Here is an 18,065-nt window from a genome sequence, read left to right as displayed (position 1 = left end):
CATCAATATCATCGCCATCTTCATCAACATTAAAATCTTCATCTCCATATATACCATCAGAATTAGGAACATATGATAATGATCGAAATCATTTATTACCGGTTGGCACAACATTACATTTAGGTTATTATAATAGCAATATTAAGATTAATAATAATAATAACAATAATAATTATAATAATATTAACAATAATAATAGAAATAATAATAATTCATTTATATTAAAAACTCAACCACATTATCCATATAATTCAATGAAATATAATAATTTATTTCAACACAATCAACATTATCAACCAGAGTCACAACAACAGCAACATGTACAACACCAACAACAACATTCACAACATGAATTATTATATCATCATCCAAAACAAAAAAAAATTATAACTTCTAGAATAAGTGATGTTTATGGTTATAAATATTACCATAATAACAATAATAATAATAATTATTATGAAAATAATAAACGTATTATACCATCACCAGTTATTGATTCATGCTTATGCATTAATTCTGTTAATTCTCTAAATAATAATACCCAGAACAATAATAATCATGATAATCATTTTAGTAATATTAAAATTAATGAAAATATTTATGATAATATTAATAATGCTAATAATAATAATAATGAAAATAATAATTATTATTATAACAAAAATAAAAATAAAGATTATAATGATAGTAATAATAACAATAATGATCATAATAATGAGGACGATATTGATATTGATGATTTTGAAAATGAAAATGGTGAAGTTGTACAAGAATCAAATTCATTATTGTATATACCAGAAGAACAATATTTTAATAAGAAAATTAACGCAACATTAAAATATGAAAATATTAATCTAAATAGTGATTATTTTAACGTTAATAATAATAATAATGATAGTAGTAGTAATAATAATAATGATAGTAGTAATACTAATATATTAAAATCATCATCATTAGCAATATCACCTTTATTATCACCACCACCACCACCGTCTTCATTATTATCAAAATCAACATCATTAGTAACATTGCCATTAATAACATCAACACTATTAGAATTACCACAAAAAAAAAATTCTTTAAATTACATGCAATTAAACTCCACAAAAATAACAACAACAAAAAAACCATTAATGAATAATAAAATTATTAATGATTTAATAAACAGTAATAATAACAATAATAATAATAATAATAATAATAATAATAATAATAATAATAATAATAATAATAATAATAATAATAATAATAATAATAATAAAATTATTAATTATAATAATCAATCATTATATAAATTATATAATATAAATGATGATTTATTTGAAATAAAAATATCCCCGCAAATATCGTCAACATCATTATCATTAAATCCAATACAAACATATCCAATGAATACAAAAAAAATTTATAATAATAATGATAATAATATGCAATTATTACGTGGTCAACCATTTGTTACAAAATCAACAATAAAACCGAAAATTAATCACTCAACATCATATTCAACATCAACAATATCAACAACAAATAATAAATTTTTATCAAATTTTGTAATTATTGGAGAAAAATTCAAAAAATCGTTAATAGAAACAACAACTGCAACTCCAACAGTTCCGCAATTAACAACAGCAACCAAATCTAAAACAAAATTAATCACGGTATCACCAAAAACTTCATCAACAACAAAATCATCAATATTACATACAGGTGTATTATTTTCAAAATCAACAATTACACCAACAATAAAAACATCATCTACTAAGCAAATATTACCGTCAACAATAAGTAAATCAAAGAAAATAATCACAACAAATAATCCAAAAACAACAAAAGAAAAGAATTCAACAATAAAAAAATTAATTGCATCAACTTTAACATCAACTCCATCATCATCAACTACCAAGTTATCAACAAAAACTTCTTTAAATTTATTTTACAGTAATTTACATAACAATATTGATAATAATATTATGAATAATTTTACACTATCAAATAATTTACAAATTTCTGATAATGATGATAGTCAAAACAATAATAATGACAATTACAATAACAATAATTATAATCAAAATAGACATACAATTACTGCTAATCCATTAATAAAACAAGGTATAAATAATATAGTAACTCAAAAACCAACGATTCATTCATTCATTCTACCAAAATCAACAAGAATAACATCAATAATACCATTAGAGTACAAGAAACAATCAGGAGTAATAACAACCAAGAATCCAATTAATATAAGTATAATAACAAAAAGTAAATTGAATAATATTAACAAAGATTACAATAATAGTACAAATATAACTACCAATAGCATAAATGAAAAATTTATAGAAAAAAATTCAACTGAAAATATTGATAGTAATGAAATAAACTATAATAATGCTACTACTGCAAATATTATTGTTGGAAGTAATAATATTATTCACAGTAATGACATTAATAATAATAATAATAAAAACAATATTAATAATAACAATGATACTAATAATGATAGTAATAGTATTAAAATAAATATTTTTAATGATAATAAAATTAATAAAAATAATCACAGTGCAAATGCTAATGACACTAAAAAAAATGAATCAAATGAAATTTTAGATTATCATGAAACAAATAATTTACATAATAATTATGATATAATTATTAGTCCAACATTACAGTCTCCAACTCCATTTAGTTTACATTCAAGAAATGATAGCGATGATAGCCAAAATGAAAATAATAAGTTTATGAATTCAACAATTTATAATACAAAAATTATAAATGGTACTAATTTTAAAAATAAAATTATAAATGATATTATTAAAAATATAAATAATGATATTATTATTAATAATAATGTTAAATTAAATTTAAATCGACAATTATCAACATTATCAAATATAAATAATAATAATAGTAATAATTTATCATTATCAACAGTACCATATATTACTACAGATAAACAACAACATAAAATACGTAATTATACACCAAGATTGAATATATTAAGAAACAAAATACCCATTCAGAGTTATTATCAACATAATGTACAAAATTATGATGAGGAATCATTAAATAGCATGAGACCACCACCATTATTATTAAATCAGCAAATATTAAGAAAAACTGAAAAAGTTATGGGCTTAAACCCACCACCATTATTAATACCAACAAAACAAAAATATTCATTATTGTCAACTACATTATCATCAATAACTAATACAATATCATCAACAACAATTCCAACAACAACACCATATATAATAAAATCAACATTAAAATCAAATTTACCAATTATATCAAATAATTTATTATTTAATTCACCGTCATCATCATCATCATCACCATCATCATCCTCGTCATCGTCATCATCGTCATCATCATCATCATTATCATCTTCATCGTCGTCATCATCATCATCATCATCGTCATCATCATCATCATCATCATCATCATCGTCATCATTACTATTTCCATCAATAGAATCATCAATATTATCACAATCATTATCACCTCCACCACCATCATTAAATAAAAATTTAAAATATTCAAATGATAGTAATAAATTTCCATATTCATATTACAATACAACTAATTTTTCAACATTATATAATAATAATATTAACAATATTTCAATAACATATCCAATATCAACAATAAAACCAAACAACACGATGCATAATTTAGATTGGTTTAACAACAACAACGGCAATGGTAATAACAAAAATATTTATAAAAACTTTTTCCCATATAACAATAGTTATAATAATAATAATAATAATAATAATAATAATAGAAAATATATAAATATTAATAAAAATATATATGGTAATTATCCTTCATATAATTATAAAGATGTCACAAATAAAAATACACATAGTAATATTTCATTGATAAATAATATAAAAAATAATGGTTTTATGTTACCACAACAAAAATTTTTATCATCAACAATAAACTTGCCATCTATTATTTTAACAACAACTAAAAAACCAAATTTTATACCAACAAGTTCTTCATTATATTTAAACTCCAAAAATAATAATTATAATAGCACAAAAATAAAAACTTTTATATTTACAACAACAAAATCAATTCCAAAAATTAAATTTTCACCAACGCGTCGTAATTATTACAACGGTAACAATAACAATTATAATTATAATAATAATAAAAATAATAATAACAGTAATAATAATAATAATAATGATAATAATAATAATAACAATAATAATAATAATGCCAATAAATTAATAATGACAAATAAAATAATTTCAACAACAAAAATTCCGTCATTAATATCAACAACAATTAAAAAAATATATAAATCAAAAATTAGTGATTCAATAGTATTAACATTTACAATACCAACTTTATCACCTACAACATTAAGTGAAACAACAGAAAATTTATATCAAATATATAATTCAATTAATTATAATAATGATAATAATAAACAAATTACTAATGACATGATGTCAACATCAAGTATTAAATATAAAAACAATGACGAATTATATACAAATATTTTTAAAAATAATAATGAAAATATACGTAATATACAAATTGATAAAAAGCAACCAATGATCGAAATTAATTTATTAACAAAAATAACAAATGAACAAAATACTAATGATAGTGATAATAATAATAATAATAATAATAATAATAATAATAATAATAATAATAATAACAATAATAATAATTATAATAACATACAAAATAAAAATCAAGATAATGATGATGATATTGAAATTATAACTAGTTTAAATACAACAAATCCAACAGCAATGATTTATATAACAAAAAATAAATATAACAATAATAATTACTATGATACTAATAATTATAATGCAAGTAATTACTATTACTATACTAATAAATTTAAGAATAATAAAAATATTGATGAAAATAATAAAAATATATATAATAAAATTAATGATTTTCAAAATAAGGATATTATAACAAATAATAATAAAAATATTGATGATATTAATAATAATAAATCTACTAAAATAAATAGTAATAAAAAAGTAAATCAAAAACAAACATCAAATAAAAATAGATTACCTATATCAACTAAATACATAATAAATACAAAAACATTAATAGCAACAACAACTAAAACATATCTTGTAACATCACATACAACGACCAATGATAATAGTAATGATAATATATTTTCAACAAGGCTATATATCCCAGAAACTGATTATTATGATATAACAGATACAAAAGAAACAATTAATAATGGCGATATTAATAATATGTATAACAATAACAAGAATAATGATTATATTGATACATTTACAAATACAATATTATTACAACCATCCAATAATATAATAAATGTAAATAACAGTAATGACGACAATATCAATAATAAAAATAGTGATAATAGTAATAATTATGATATGATTCCAACAGAATCATTAAAAAATTATGATAAAACAAATTCGTATACAATACCAATTATCAATTATAATATAAATAGTAATAATACAAATAATAATAATGAAGATGATTTTGAAAATCACACTCAAATTGAAAATATTAATAAAAATAATGAAAATAATCGTACAAAAGATAAAAATAAAATTGATAATAAAAATAGCAATGACAATAAAGGTAATGAATTTAAAAGTAATAAAGCAACATTTTCAATATATACACAATATAAAACAATAATGCCATCAACCACAATAAAATCATTATCAACTTCCCCAATAAACTTTGATAATAAAAAAACTACAACAATACGTCCAACAAAATTATCAACTTTAATTAATTCTTCAAAAGTAAAACATATCTACATTACTAAATCACCATCAATCACCATTTCATCATCGTCGAACATATTTTCATTATCAGGAACAATAACAACAGAAAAAACATCAACAACATTTGTAACATCATCATTATCATCCTTATCAACGTTACCACCATCATCATCTTCATCATCATCATCATCCTCATCACTGCCATCAACATCTGTGATATTATCAGCTTCTTCTTTATTAACACCTTCATCATCATCAATTTCACCATCACCATCAGTGTCACCATCATCAACATTAACATCAAAATTACAACACTTAGATAATGAATCAATATTTGTTGTAATGACAAATCAAAAAAAATCTAATAATATTATAAATTTAAATTCAACAGTCTCATCAAATTTAAATAATAATTATCACCATAGTAACGATAATAATGATGATGATGATGATGATGATAATAATATAGAAATAATTGATGGAATTGATGTTGATTCTGCAAATAATCATAATTATTTATTACATAATATCGAAAAAGTAGAATATAATTCAAATGATAATAATGATGATAATGACGATATTACAATTAATCGTAATGATGAATTAAAAAGCAATAATGTTAATCATATATTATTGGGTGGTATATTAATAGCATCACCACCAAAATTAAAAGATAATATAAATTATAATAATATTTATAACGCAAATAATCGTAATGACAATAAAAATAATAATAATAATATCAACACAAATAACAATAATAATGATAATAATAACAATAATAATAATAATAATAATAATATAAATATAAAATTAAATTCTGGATGTCGGCCTGATTGTAAACCATCTAAAAATGAATTATGTCAGCGTATTAATAATGTAATGAAATGTGTATGTCGTCCAGGTTTTATAAGATTATTCCCAGATAGGCCATGTAAACGTAAGTTCTTTATTTTAATTTTATGTCACTTAATTATCAGAAATATAAAAATAATATTTAAACTCTGACTTTAAAATTGCATTAATCCTGTATTTTTACATAATTCAGCAATTAAAAGTCATAAGCTGAATTTTGTATTTGTACCGACATAACTGAATTTTTGAAGTCAGATAATTTGTGCAGTTCTTTGTAAAGAGTAATTAAAAATATACATGAAAAATATAAGATCGTTTACTTAATTCAGATTTAATGTTACAAATTTGACTTCTTCAGGAACACAATTTTATAATAAAATTAATATTTTTATTTATATATACATATTTCAGCAACATACACATATTCATTATCACTACCATTATATCGTATTGGAAAGAGGATTATTAAATTTGATGATAGTCTCTTAGATTCGTCAAGTATTTTTTATAATAAATTAACTGAAATAACACATGATGCACTTGATCGTATGGTAATGCAATCGGATTTTCGTGATGTTTATCATGGAGTTAATGTTCAATCATATCAGTTACCAAATAATAAAGATGGTGTTATAAGTCATTTTAATTTACAGGTAAATAAGACTTGATTATCTTTTATAGTCCTTGCCTATAAAATGTCTACTGTCCCTGATAAATGCAATTATATAGGAAAAAAATATATAAATTTATTATTTATTTAGTTAACTCATAACAGTGATGATAGCAGATTGATGAATGTTTTTAAGAAATATTTACGTCATAATAATTACAGTATTGGTGGTACGGAATTATATTCGACAAAGTCTGGTGTAGAAGAATTAAAAGTATCAGGTTGGTTTGTAAATTGTTTTGTATTAATTAAAATTTATGTATATATTTTACTTATTTTATTTTATATAGATTTTGATGAATGCTCAAATCGTCATTATAGTGATTGTTCAATAAATGCCCACTGTTTTAATTTATATGGAACATATTCATGTAGCTGTCGTGAAGGTTATGCTGATTTATCAGAAAATTCAATGTATCCTGGACGCTTATGTTCAGCTGAATTAATAGGTTGCTCATATTGTAATTATCATGGTACATGTTACACACCAGATGATAGTGAACAACCATTATGTGAATGTTTTAGATGGTATGCCGGTTCAATGTGTCAATTAAATTTAAAAATATTTTTAATAGCAATTATATCAATTGCAATTATAACATTATTATTATTAATATTATGTGTATTCTTAACATATATAAAACGTCGTAAAGAACGTAATATACAAAATATAATGTCTGGTATAAACATATTACCAATACCAAAAGGTATTGGTAATAATTGTCGTACAACAAATCATCATAATATAAAAGGTAATAGTATGGATAAAAGAGCAATGATTAGAGATTCCACAAGTGAAACAAGCAATAATTCAGATAGTTCAATGCATTTTCCAAAAGTAAGTTGGAAAAAAATTTTTTTTTTATAAATTTTAAATTATTTAAAATAAGAATTTTCAAATAAATATCTTTTTTTTTTTTAGAAATCTTCATTTATTAGAGAACAACAGCAGCATAATAACGAAAATTATCAATGTCGAAAAAATAATAGAACAAATTATTATAATATTAAAAATTACCAGCAACAACGTATACAACAACAGCAACAATCACATCATCATCATCAAAAATATAAACAAAGACCAATACGACATCAAATTAATTCATTAATCAATATCGATGATAATAATGTTATAAATTCAAATAATTGTAATTTTGTTGATATTGATGACAATCATAATGTGAATCATCGTTTAATTGAGCATTGTTCATCAATATTTAATCCAATAACATCAAATTTATCATTACAACAACAACAACAACATCATCATCATCATCAACAGCAGCAACAACATAAGCAACAAAAATTAAATATTAATGATTTGCAACAACATCGGGTATGTAACGTTGTTGATCAAAACGATAGATCATTAATTGTTATGATACCACGTGCTAAATATTATTCATCATTACATCATCAACATACAACAATAACAGAAGAATCAAATATGGGAAATAATAATGGAAATATTAATAATAATTTTGGAAATGAATTAGAAAGTAAAATTTTGGCTTATTTAGATGCAGGGGCTCAGGTACTATACGAGTATATATTAATACATATTTAATATAATAATAATTGTAAATTAATAATAAAAAAATATAGGTGTCAAATCCATCAAAAAAATCATCAAATTCTTCAAAACATGGTGCTACACATACAACATCAACGGGTGCATTAGTTTCAGCTGGTTTTGAGGTATCTGCAACAGTTGGAGAAAATTTAATTAATAATAATAGTAATGGTAATCAAGAGCAGCAACAACAAAAACAACAGCATCAACATGAAAATGGTAAATAAATTTATATACACATGTAAATGTATTTACTTTATTTATTTCTATATATTTATTATATTAAATATTGTCGATTTATTAGAAACGATAATAGTAACAACAACAGCAAATAGAAATCATCAACAGTATACAAAAAGTAATAATAATAATAATCATTATCACCATCATCATCATCATTATCGTAATTATAATAGTATTAATAATAATAATAATCATAATAATAAAAATACACAAAATAATAATAATAATAATAATAATAATAATATGAATGATAATAGTAATAATAGTAATGGTAATAATAATAATAATAATAATAGTGAAAATAACAATAATAATTATGATGATGGTGGAAATTTTATTGATTTGAATTTATATAATACTGATACAACAAATGGATTAAGACAGCAATCAACTACACCTTCAGCTAATTTTGAATATTTTTGTAAAAAAGATGATAGGTATATATATACAATTATAATATAGAATAGATAACAAGTTAATTTAATTCATCTAGGATCTAATTTTATTTTTTTTTTATTTTTACTTTTAGTCAAGATCTTTTTTTTGATTCTATGGATGATTGGTTGGATACCATACAAAGAAATGATATGTAAGTATTTTTTTAATTTTATATATGTATATACAATCATTTGTATTCTGTTACATTAGAATTGCAAACATAATGCTATGTACATGTATTATAAAACAATTCAGGTCTTACACAAGGCTTATACCTGAATATTGTAAAAAGACATATAGGTTTCATTGTATTACCAATAGTTAAACTATAACTTTAAATTAAAATTTAAATTACATATAAAATAGTTACTATTACTCTTAATTAAATCGTTAAATGATTAGGAATTTAAAAAACAAAAATTTCTTTTAAGGGGAGAATCAGAAGCTCGATCATATGATGAAACAACAATTCAACCACAAGTAAAATCATTCCGAAGTGCCTATGAAAAACAATTAATACATAATTCAAATGATGTAAGCTAATTATATTTTAGTCAATTTATATTTTAAATATAAAATATATAAAATAATTTTGTAGGTTTTTACATCTAAATAACATATATATTAATTGCTAAATAGTGTTATATAACTGTTATATTGTTATATTACCATTTAGATTATATATATAATTTATTATTTAGACAGTATTTGATTAATTTATTTTAATAGTTGTTTTTTAAATATTATTTATTAAATAATTGTAAATTATTATAATTTTTGTTTTATTTTTAGGAAGCTAATACAATGGCTGAACGAGATATTGGATCAACATTTTTACTACCCCATACGCATTTATATAAACCCGATAAAGTAAGAGAATAAAAAAATATAATTAGTTTCAAGCCTAGATTTCAAAATTACAGTAATACCTGTATATACATATACTTTGTACATAAAATTAAATTCAGCTTATGAGTTATAATTGTTGAATTGTTTATATAATATAGCAGTATACAATATTAGTGCGATTTTGAAACTTAACATCTTGTATATGTATACAAAATTAAAATTATTAATTTGGAATATTTGTTTTCTCATTTATTTATTTTTAGGGTAGTGAAATATCGGAGTTTGATTCAATTTAGTCAAGATTTCGTATTGAAAAGAGTTTTCATACATATTGATTTTTTGTATAATACATTTTTGGATTATATATAAGTAATTTACATATAAGAATTAATTTATTTAATTTGATTTTTTCGTTTTTTTTTATAGTCAATATTTATGGAAGATATTTTTAATTAATAATTAATTTATTTTATTAAAATTGTTTTATTTATTTAATATATTTATAATTTATTTATTTAATTTATTATCATCAATTGTACAAAATTTGAACAACCAGAAAATTTTTACTTTAAGGTAATTATCAAGAATTTATATAATCATTATTATAATACAATATGTTTGTAATTTGGTTTTGAAACAAAAACAAAAAACCTAAGAAATAATTAAATTTCAAATAATTTTGTAAAAAAAAAAAATAAAACCTGGAAAAAATATATTTATTTTTTTTGTTGTTTTAAATTTTAAATAAAAAATATTTTGTTTTCATTCAATTTGTATACAAATTAAAAAAATTTTAAATAACATTCTAAAATACCAAATTACATCAAATAATGTTGGTCAATTAAAATTGTTTTGTTTTATTCACAATGCTAAATGCATTAAATTATCGCTAAACTTAAAATTACAATAATAGGGATTTTCGTACAAGCAAATGCGGCAAAACAAATTTACTAAGTGAAAAGCAGTGCTGCAAGAGCATAAGAGCATGATGAATATTCAATATATTTTTAACTACAAATTCTATGATGTAAATGCGCTATATTTATACTATAATATTGCTATATTGCGCTATATTGTATAATGAAAATAGATTCTCCACATTTTTTTTATGAACACAAATATAGTGTAATTTTCGTTATATGTATATAATGCGTTAACGAAAATCCCTAATATGTTATTTGTTGTGCTTGTTGGATTTGTTGTTAATTATATTACTGTTATTATATACTAATTTTCAATATTATATTAGAATTTTAGAATTACACCACTGTTTAACTACGTTAACACTGTAAATCTACGTTAACTGAATATTTTCAATTTACATTTGATGAACTTGAATTTAATGACGAAAATGGAGATTTTATTATATAAGTAATATGAAAAGTGAATTTTATTGCAGTTTCATTACTAATCGGGATCATCATATATCAATTTGAGCAGCTTATGAATATTATTTATGCGGAAATACAGTATACATATTTAATACAAGCATTACGGAAACTTTATTTAAATGGCCTACTAGTTATTTTCATCCATTTTCATTGGATATGATCCTTTAAGACTTAAAATTTATGCAATGTATAAATACGTAGGAATCGTATAATCTTTATTATAAGGGCTTTTTTTAAATTTAATTTATATAAAAGAGTGAAAAATTTATTTACAAAATAAAATTAAATTTAAAATTTTTTATAAATACAAAAATGGACCACCAAAAAGGTAAGTTTAATATTTTTATTAAATTTGTAATTTTATTTAATACCATTAGTAAGAACACAGATTCCCAAACTTTTTTCTATCGTAGACCCCTTGTCGTGTTTTTCAATTTTTGATGGACCCACTGCTACTTTCTTTGACGTGAGAAAGTTAAATATAAAACTTAGTGAACTAAATTCATATTTTTTCGTAGACTCCTAGCAGCGGGTCTCTATGGACCCTGGGGATCTATATAGACCACTTTGCGGATCACGGGGCTAGAGGGTCAAAAATAAGTAAAACTTTTGTTCAGGACTAAGTGCTAAATCTCAAGAACTTCAAGTTTCAGGGATTTTAACGAATTTTCTCCACATTTCTACTTATCCAAGTGGTTTTGGTTATACCTTCCGCTTCGAAAATGATAGAGGCTTCAGTTTTTGAAAAATCTAGTAATGGGCTTAAAATCAACATCTAGCTTGATTTTGTATTTTATATACTTTCGAAATATCAAGCATTCGAGCTTTAGGAAAATTCAAGTTTTTCCCTTTTCTCCTAACAAAAATTTAAATTTGAAATTTGTTTTGAAAAAATTTCTTTTAAGTTTCTCACTTAAGTCATTTGTTTATATTTTAAGTATAATTAGGTTCATATTTTATATTTAAGGCTAAAATTCTTATACAAGTATACAAAACATATTTTACACGTTATATAATGAATTAACTATTATATATATAGTTTAATGTAATAAGAACTGTAAAACTTTTCTAGACTTACATGTGATATTTAATGAAATATATACGTTATTGTTTTGTGGCTTATTGTAACCTCATATTGTTAACTTCTCCATTTGACTCCGGGAATTTGTTCAGTTTTATAAAGTAAAGAGCCGGGTAACATTAAATCAAGGGGATATTGAAATATTATAAAAAAAACGATAAATATGATCTTTAAACTATTCATTATTTTTATTATTTTTATTTCATTATGTATATATATGTATATATATATATATAAATATATACAGGGTGTGTCATATCAAAGTGCATTGCTGTTTACCATTGTGTATTTCCTCATAAGTAGACAAAACTTTTGTAGAGAGACGACGTTCACACCTCAATAGATAACAAAAGCTCGAAGTTACAAGAAAAACTTTCTGTAAAACATCCACATTGTCAAATATGATTTGAAAACCTCAGAATAAAGGGGTTTTTGATAAACAAATTAATGATATTCTCCCGGCCATTCAACTTTGTAAATGTGAGGGATTTACCATTTTGAACTGTTGTAAATTTTTCTAAATCATTGAAGAAAAATATATTTTTCTCTATAACTAATAACCCAGAATGAGTAGAAAGATGACCCAAGTAGCAAATTAAAGGTCAGTAGACAAGATTGCCAGCTATGCTAAAATTGAAAAAAGTTCCAATGTTACGTCACCTGGAAAATGAACGTTTTTTAGAAATGAAAAGTTAAAATTTCAAATTTTTCATACTTTTCATACTCTGATGCATATGCATATGTATATTATATATATATATATGCATATAAACAAACATATATATATATATATATATATATATATATATATATATATATATATATATGTAAAAAATAACAAAATATAAACAGAACTATATTTCATATATTTTTATTATTATATGTATAAGTGTAAAGTTTTGATATAATATATTAAAAAAATAATCAATAATACAATAGTTTTGGATGGAAACAAAAAGAACACCCAATTTTTAACTGCTATGATCAATTGGTGCTCCATAATCACCAGATGGTAACGGTGATATACTATTTGGATATGTACCGCCACTTTCAATACTTTGTACTGATTGCTTTTGTGTTTTATATCTTATAAAATACACTTCCGGTTTGCTTGGTTGTGTTGGTGCTAAGGTTGGTATTATTATATCCGGTTGTTCATCTGGTTTTTTAACAAGTACATAAACTAAAGTTTTTTCTTCACTTTGTGGTACTATTGGTATAACCGGTGATGTTGGTATTGGAGGTGATGGTGCTTTTATAAATACAATTTTATAATGTTTTTGTGGCGGTGGTAAAACAATTGGTTTCCTTAAAAAAATTTTATAATATAATCAAAATATAATAATTTTTATTTTAATAAATAATAAATTAATAAATATTCATAAATTTTCTACTCTCTCCCCCCTTGATTTATTTGATCATATACAGATACACCTTTATATATTTCCTCTTTTTAAGAAAGTACATAGGAGTATAATGCATAACTGAGACGCTTCCTTTATACGAATTTTTAATATAGATTTATATAGGTTTATAGTATGTTTGTATAGATAATATAAATACAGTGGTATTGCAGTTGAAGATTTTGTTAATATTACATAATATTTTGTATTTTGTATATATAAATATTCAGTCTTATTCTACTAAACGCGTCCGCATACAAATGAAAATGTGTGAGGTGACAGATTTGGTATTCTACTAAATGCGCGTCTCACTATTTGTCACAAAAGGTGTCCGTAATGTTATTCTACTAGATGAATTTTTGAAAATTGTCACATTTTTTGCCACATTTAGTTGTGCGTATATTTTGTTGTCGACAGACATTTAAGAGTTGTTGAAAAATTAAGTTTAAAGAAAATAGAACAAAAATAGATGGAATTAGATATGTTAATATTGAGTAATTTTATTAATTTCAGTGTAAAAGTAAACAATCGGCCGAAATTTCCAATTTTAATCGAGTTTATGGAAAATTCATTTTCTTAATTTTCTTTATTACACATCACATTTCGCGACGTGACAAAAAAAAATTAAAAGCCTAGAGGACTGTTTTCGGTATTATTTCAAATTAACTCAAAAATTTACTTTAATAAATTAAATCTTAAATCCGACATTTTTGAGCAATGAATTTTTTTAAACTGCTCATATGCTAAAGCTTTTTTAAAATTTTACTTGCAGCATAACCGACAGATCATGCTGCAAAACAGTACGTCAAAATCGAATACTACAAATTTGCAGTTCTTCGATAAAAAACCCTAACGCTAATTATGCAATTCTGTTATACAATATAACAGTTAAAACTTCTGACATTTTATGTTTTTCATACAAAAATTATTAAAAGATATCTGTCAAATCAAATAAGTAATTAAAAAATTACGATTTTTTATTTATATCGTTCAATTAACTTTTTTATATACATATGTATGTATATATTAACTGAAAGTGTTATTCATATACCTTTTAAGGGCATAAATATCTAAACATAAATTTTACATTATTTTATTTAATTAAAATTTTATTGTGCGAAGTAAGTTAAATTCTTCCTTTCCCTTTCATGATAATCAACATATTATTATATAATAATAATTATTAACTTCTGTTATACAAAAAAAAAATCATTCTGATTAAAATGATATTGTAAAAAAATAATAAGAGATTAAGGAAATAAAATTCATAAATAAATATGTACAGATATTATATAAGAAAGTTTTTCTTGTTGTACATAATTGAATATTATACAGGGTGTTTAGCATATGGTGGGAAATAATTTCAGGGATGATTCTTTGATAAATTTCCAGCAAAAAATTGTATTCGGGGGTTTTATTTGACATTGACGAGCTGCATCTCGAAAACTATGGCTCAAATCAGATTAATTGAGAGACTAGAAATATAGAACAATAAATCGCCTGTAAAATAAGCTCACAATGATAACTCTATGTTATATGGTTCCGAAGTTACAAGAATTTATTTAAACACAGGAAAAGTCCGGTATCTTTTTTTCAACAGGCTGTAGATCGAAAAAGAGTATATCTGCACCGCCCACCCATACAATTTTTTGCTGATCAAAGAATTATCGCTGAAATTATTTTCCACCTTATGCAAAATACCCTGTATAACGATATAATATTTTATACATACTTTTACTCGTTAATTCTGTATAATGTATATATTCTGTATATATATATAACATAATAAATAATTATAATTATATATGTGTATACATTTTTATAGTATGTCACATAAATATAGCATATTATTCGCATATAATTATGTAATTTAATGTAGGTAAAAGTTTCAAATTTCATAATATAACAGAGCAAATAAGAAAAAAAAACAATATAAAAGAAAGGTAAATAAAAACAATGAGAAAATTTAAAAAGTTTAAGAGACCGTAACACATCAAAAACAACTTGTAGATAAGTAGAAATATAATTATTTTGTCAAAGAACTATATAAAATATGATTAAATAATATTAACATTACATAATATATAAAACATATATACATATATGTAAGGTTTACAATAAAAACCGGAACCGGAATCAAAAATTATGTGTACTATGCTCACAAACCAAATAATTATACTTGATAATTATTATTTAGTATGAATAAAAAACTTTTAACAATACTGTATGCCTCTTTATCTATGTTTTTTTATAAAGGTGCTGCGCGAAACAAGAGAAACACACAATTTAAGAAAGAAGAGGTAGGCTTTGGTAGGTAAGATTTAGAAATTGGTTAAAGAAAATATGAGAGGGAACAAATCTATTATATATATATTTATGTATACCTTGCTGGTTGATGTTCTGGTTCATTTGGTGAAACATGTACATAAACATGTTTATGTATTATTGGTGCTTGTACTGGGGGGCCATAACTTGCTCCAGCTGATGATGATGATGATGAAGACGGTGGAAGATAACTGCTTGCTTGTGTTGATGATATTATAGAATTATATTGATATGATGATGATGATGAAGATGAAGATGATGATGGGGGTGGTAATTCAGGTCGTGCAATCACGTAATTTATATAAATTATGAAAATTTCGAAAGTCTTGTATACATGTAAAAATGAAACGAAAAATTAGATATAGAATTTATAAAAAATTTAAAATATATTTAATATATTAAAATGCAAATATAATTAAAAATTTGCGTTTATGATGAGATTTTTAAGAAGAGAATTGTACAGTAATTATATAAAATCTATATACTGAATATTGTTTAATTTTAATATCTATATAGGGATTTTATAAATGTTATAATCAATATTCAGCATTATTTATTTTTAAATAAATAATCTTCAGAGTAAAACCTTACATCAAAATTATATAACATTATATCTTGACAAAATTCAGTAATTTACATTTATAAGCCGAATTGTATATTGATACCGTATTATTAAATTTTGGAGGTCAAGAATATTGTATAAAATGTACATAATTAAGAAATTGAATTATAATAACAATTAATAGGAAACTGTTATATGGTTTCCTAAAACAATTTCTATAGAGTTGACAGGCATAAATGGTAATATCACAAAAACAAACTAACAAAATCTAAAGAATACTTAATGAATATTAAGTATGTATATATGTATATGTAACTGTTATATTGACGAAGCCGGGAATCCATGAATTTATAATTTTCTAAAAAATTATTATACGAGTAGTTTAAATTAATTATTGTCGAATTTATTTTTTTAACAATATTCAAAAAGTACATACCACAAATTTTAACATTTTCTTTTTAAAAAATAAATCTTTAAATCAAGAGATCAAAAATGCACACACACACACAACTTAAACTAATATAACAGAAAATTTCAATTTGATTTTTGTTTTTTTTTTAAAATAAATTTTAATTTAATTTTTTCTTTTTTTCTCCCGGGATTACAATTTTTTTTTGAATATATTTATTAAAAGGTTAACACTGAAATGAAATCAAAAATTTTTATATTTTATATTTTAATATAATAAAAATATTAAGATAGGGAAAACTGTTACACTTAAATTATTTTAAGCGTAACATACATTAGTAATCACATAATTTTTAGCACTTTTCCAAAAAAGTATTTTGGGAAAAACTGCTTATTAGTTTCACTCGGTCCGTCCGTTCGTCTGTCCGTGTGCCTGTTTACAAAATTTCTACACCCTTGAAGATAGAAACTTATTTTCCGTAGAAGAAAATTTTTA

The 18,065-nt window shown here is 22.5% G+C and overlaps 2 protein-coding genes across 3 annotated transcripts; one reads left to right on the top strand and one right to left on the bottom strand.

Annotated features, from left to right (window-relative positions):
* Positions 1–254: 254 nt before the first annotated feature.
* LOC129613734 (putative uncharacterized protein DDB_G0282499) lies at positions 255–5,623 on the top strand. Its single transcript, XM_055527921.1, has 8 exons — positions 255–471; positions 1,588–1,785; positions 2,110–2,247; positions 2,932–3,184; positions 3,872–4,002; positions 5,104–5,260; positions 5,354–5,449; positions 5,620–5,623. The coding sequence occupies exons 1-8, from the start codon at positions 255–257 to the stop codon at positions 5,621–5,623; spliced, it is 1,194 nt and encodes a 397-aa protein (XP_055383896.1).
* Positions 5,624–13,726: 8,103 nt separating this feature from the next.
* LOC129613764 (ESCRT-I complex subunit tsg101-like) lies at positions 13,727–17,779 on the bottom strand. Of its 2 annotated transcripts, none has more exons than XM_055527977.1 (3): positions 17,598–17,779; positions 16,659–16,924; positions 13,727–14,179 (listed from the first exon to the last, which is right to left on the bottom strand). In XM_055527977.1, exons 1-3 carry the CDS (start codon positions 17,610–17,612, stop codon positions 13,843–13,845), a joined length of 618 nt encoding a protein of 205 aa, XP_055383952.1. In that variant the 5' UTR covers positions 17,613–17,779; the 3' UTR covers positions 13,727–13,842. The 2 variants fall into 2 exon arrangements, with proteins under 2 accessions (XP_055383952.1, XP_055383951.1); XM_055527976.1 differs by lacking the exon at positions 17,598–17,779 and adding an exon at positions 17,191–17,441.
* Between the last annotated feature and the right edge of the window lie 286 nt (positions 17,780–18,065).

This window comes from Condylostylus longicornis, unplaced genomic scaffold (genome assembly GCF_029603195.1).
Source record: "Condylostylus longicornis isolate FDR11 unplaced genomic scaffold, ASM2960319v2 ptg000091l, whole genome shotgun sequence".
NCBI lineage: Eukaryota > Metazoa > Arthropoda > Insecta > Diptera > Dolichopodidae > Condylostylus > Condylostylus longicornis.
This window is presented reverse-complemented; position numbering and strand designations above follow the sequence as displayed.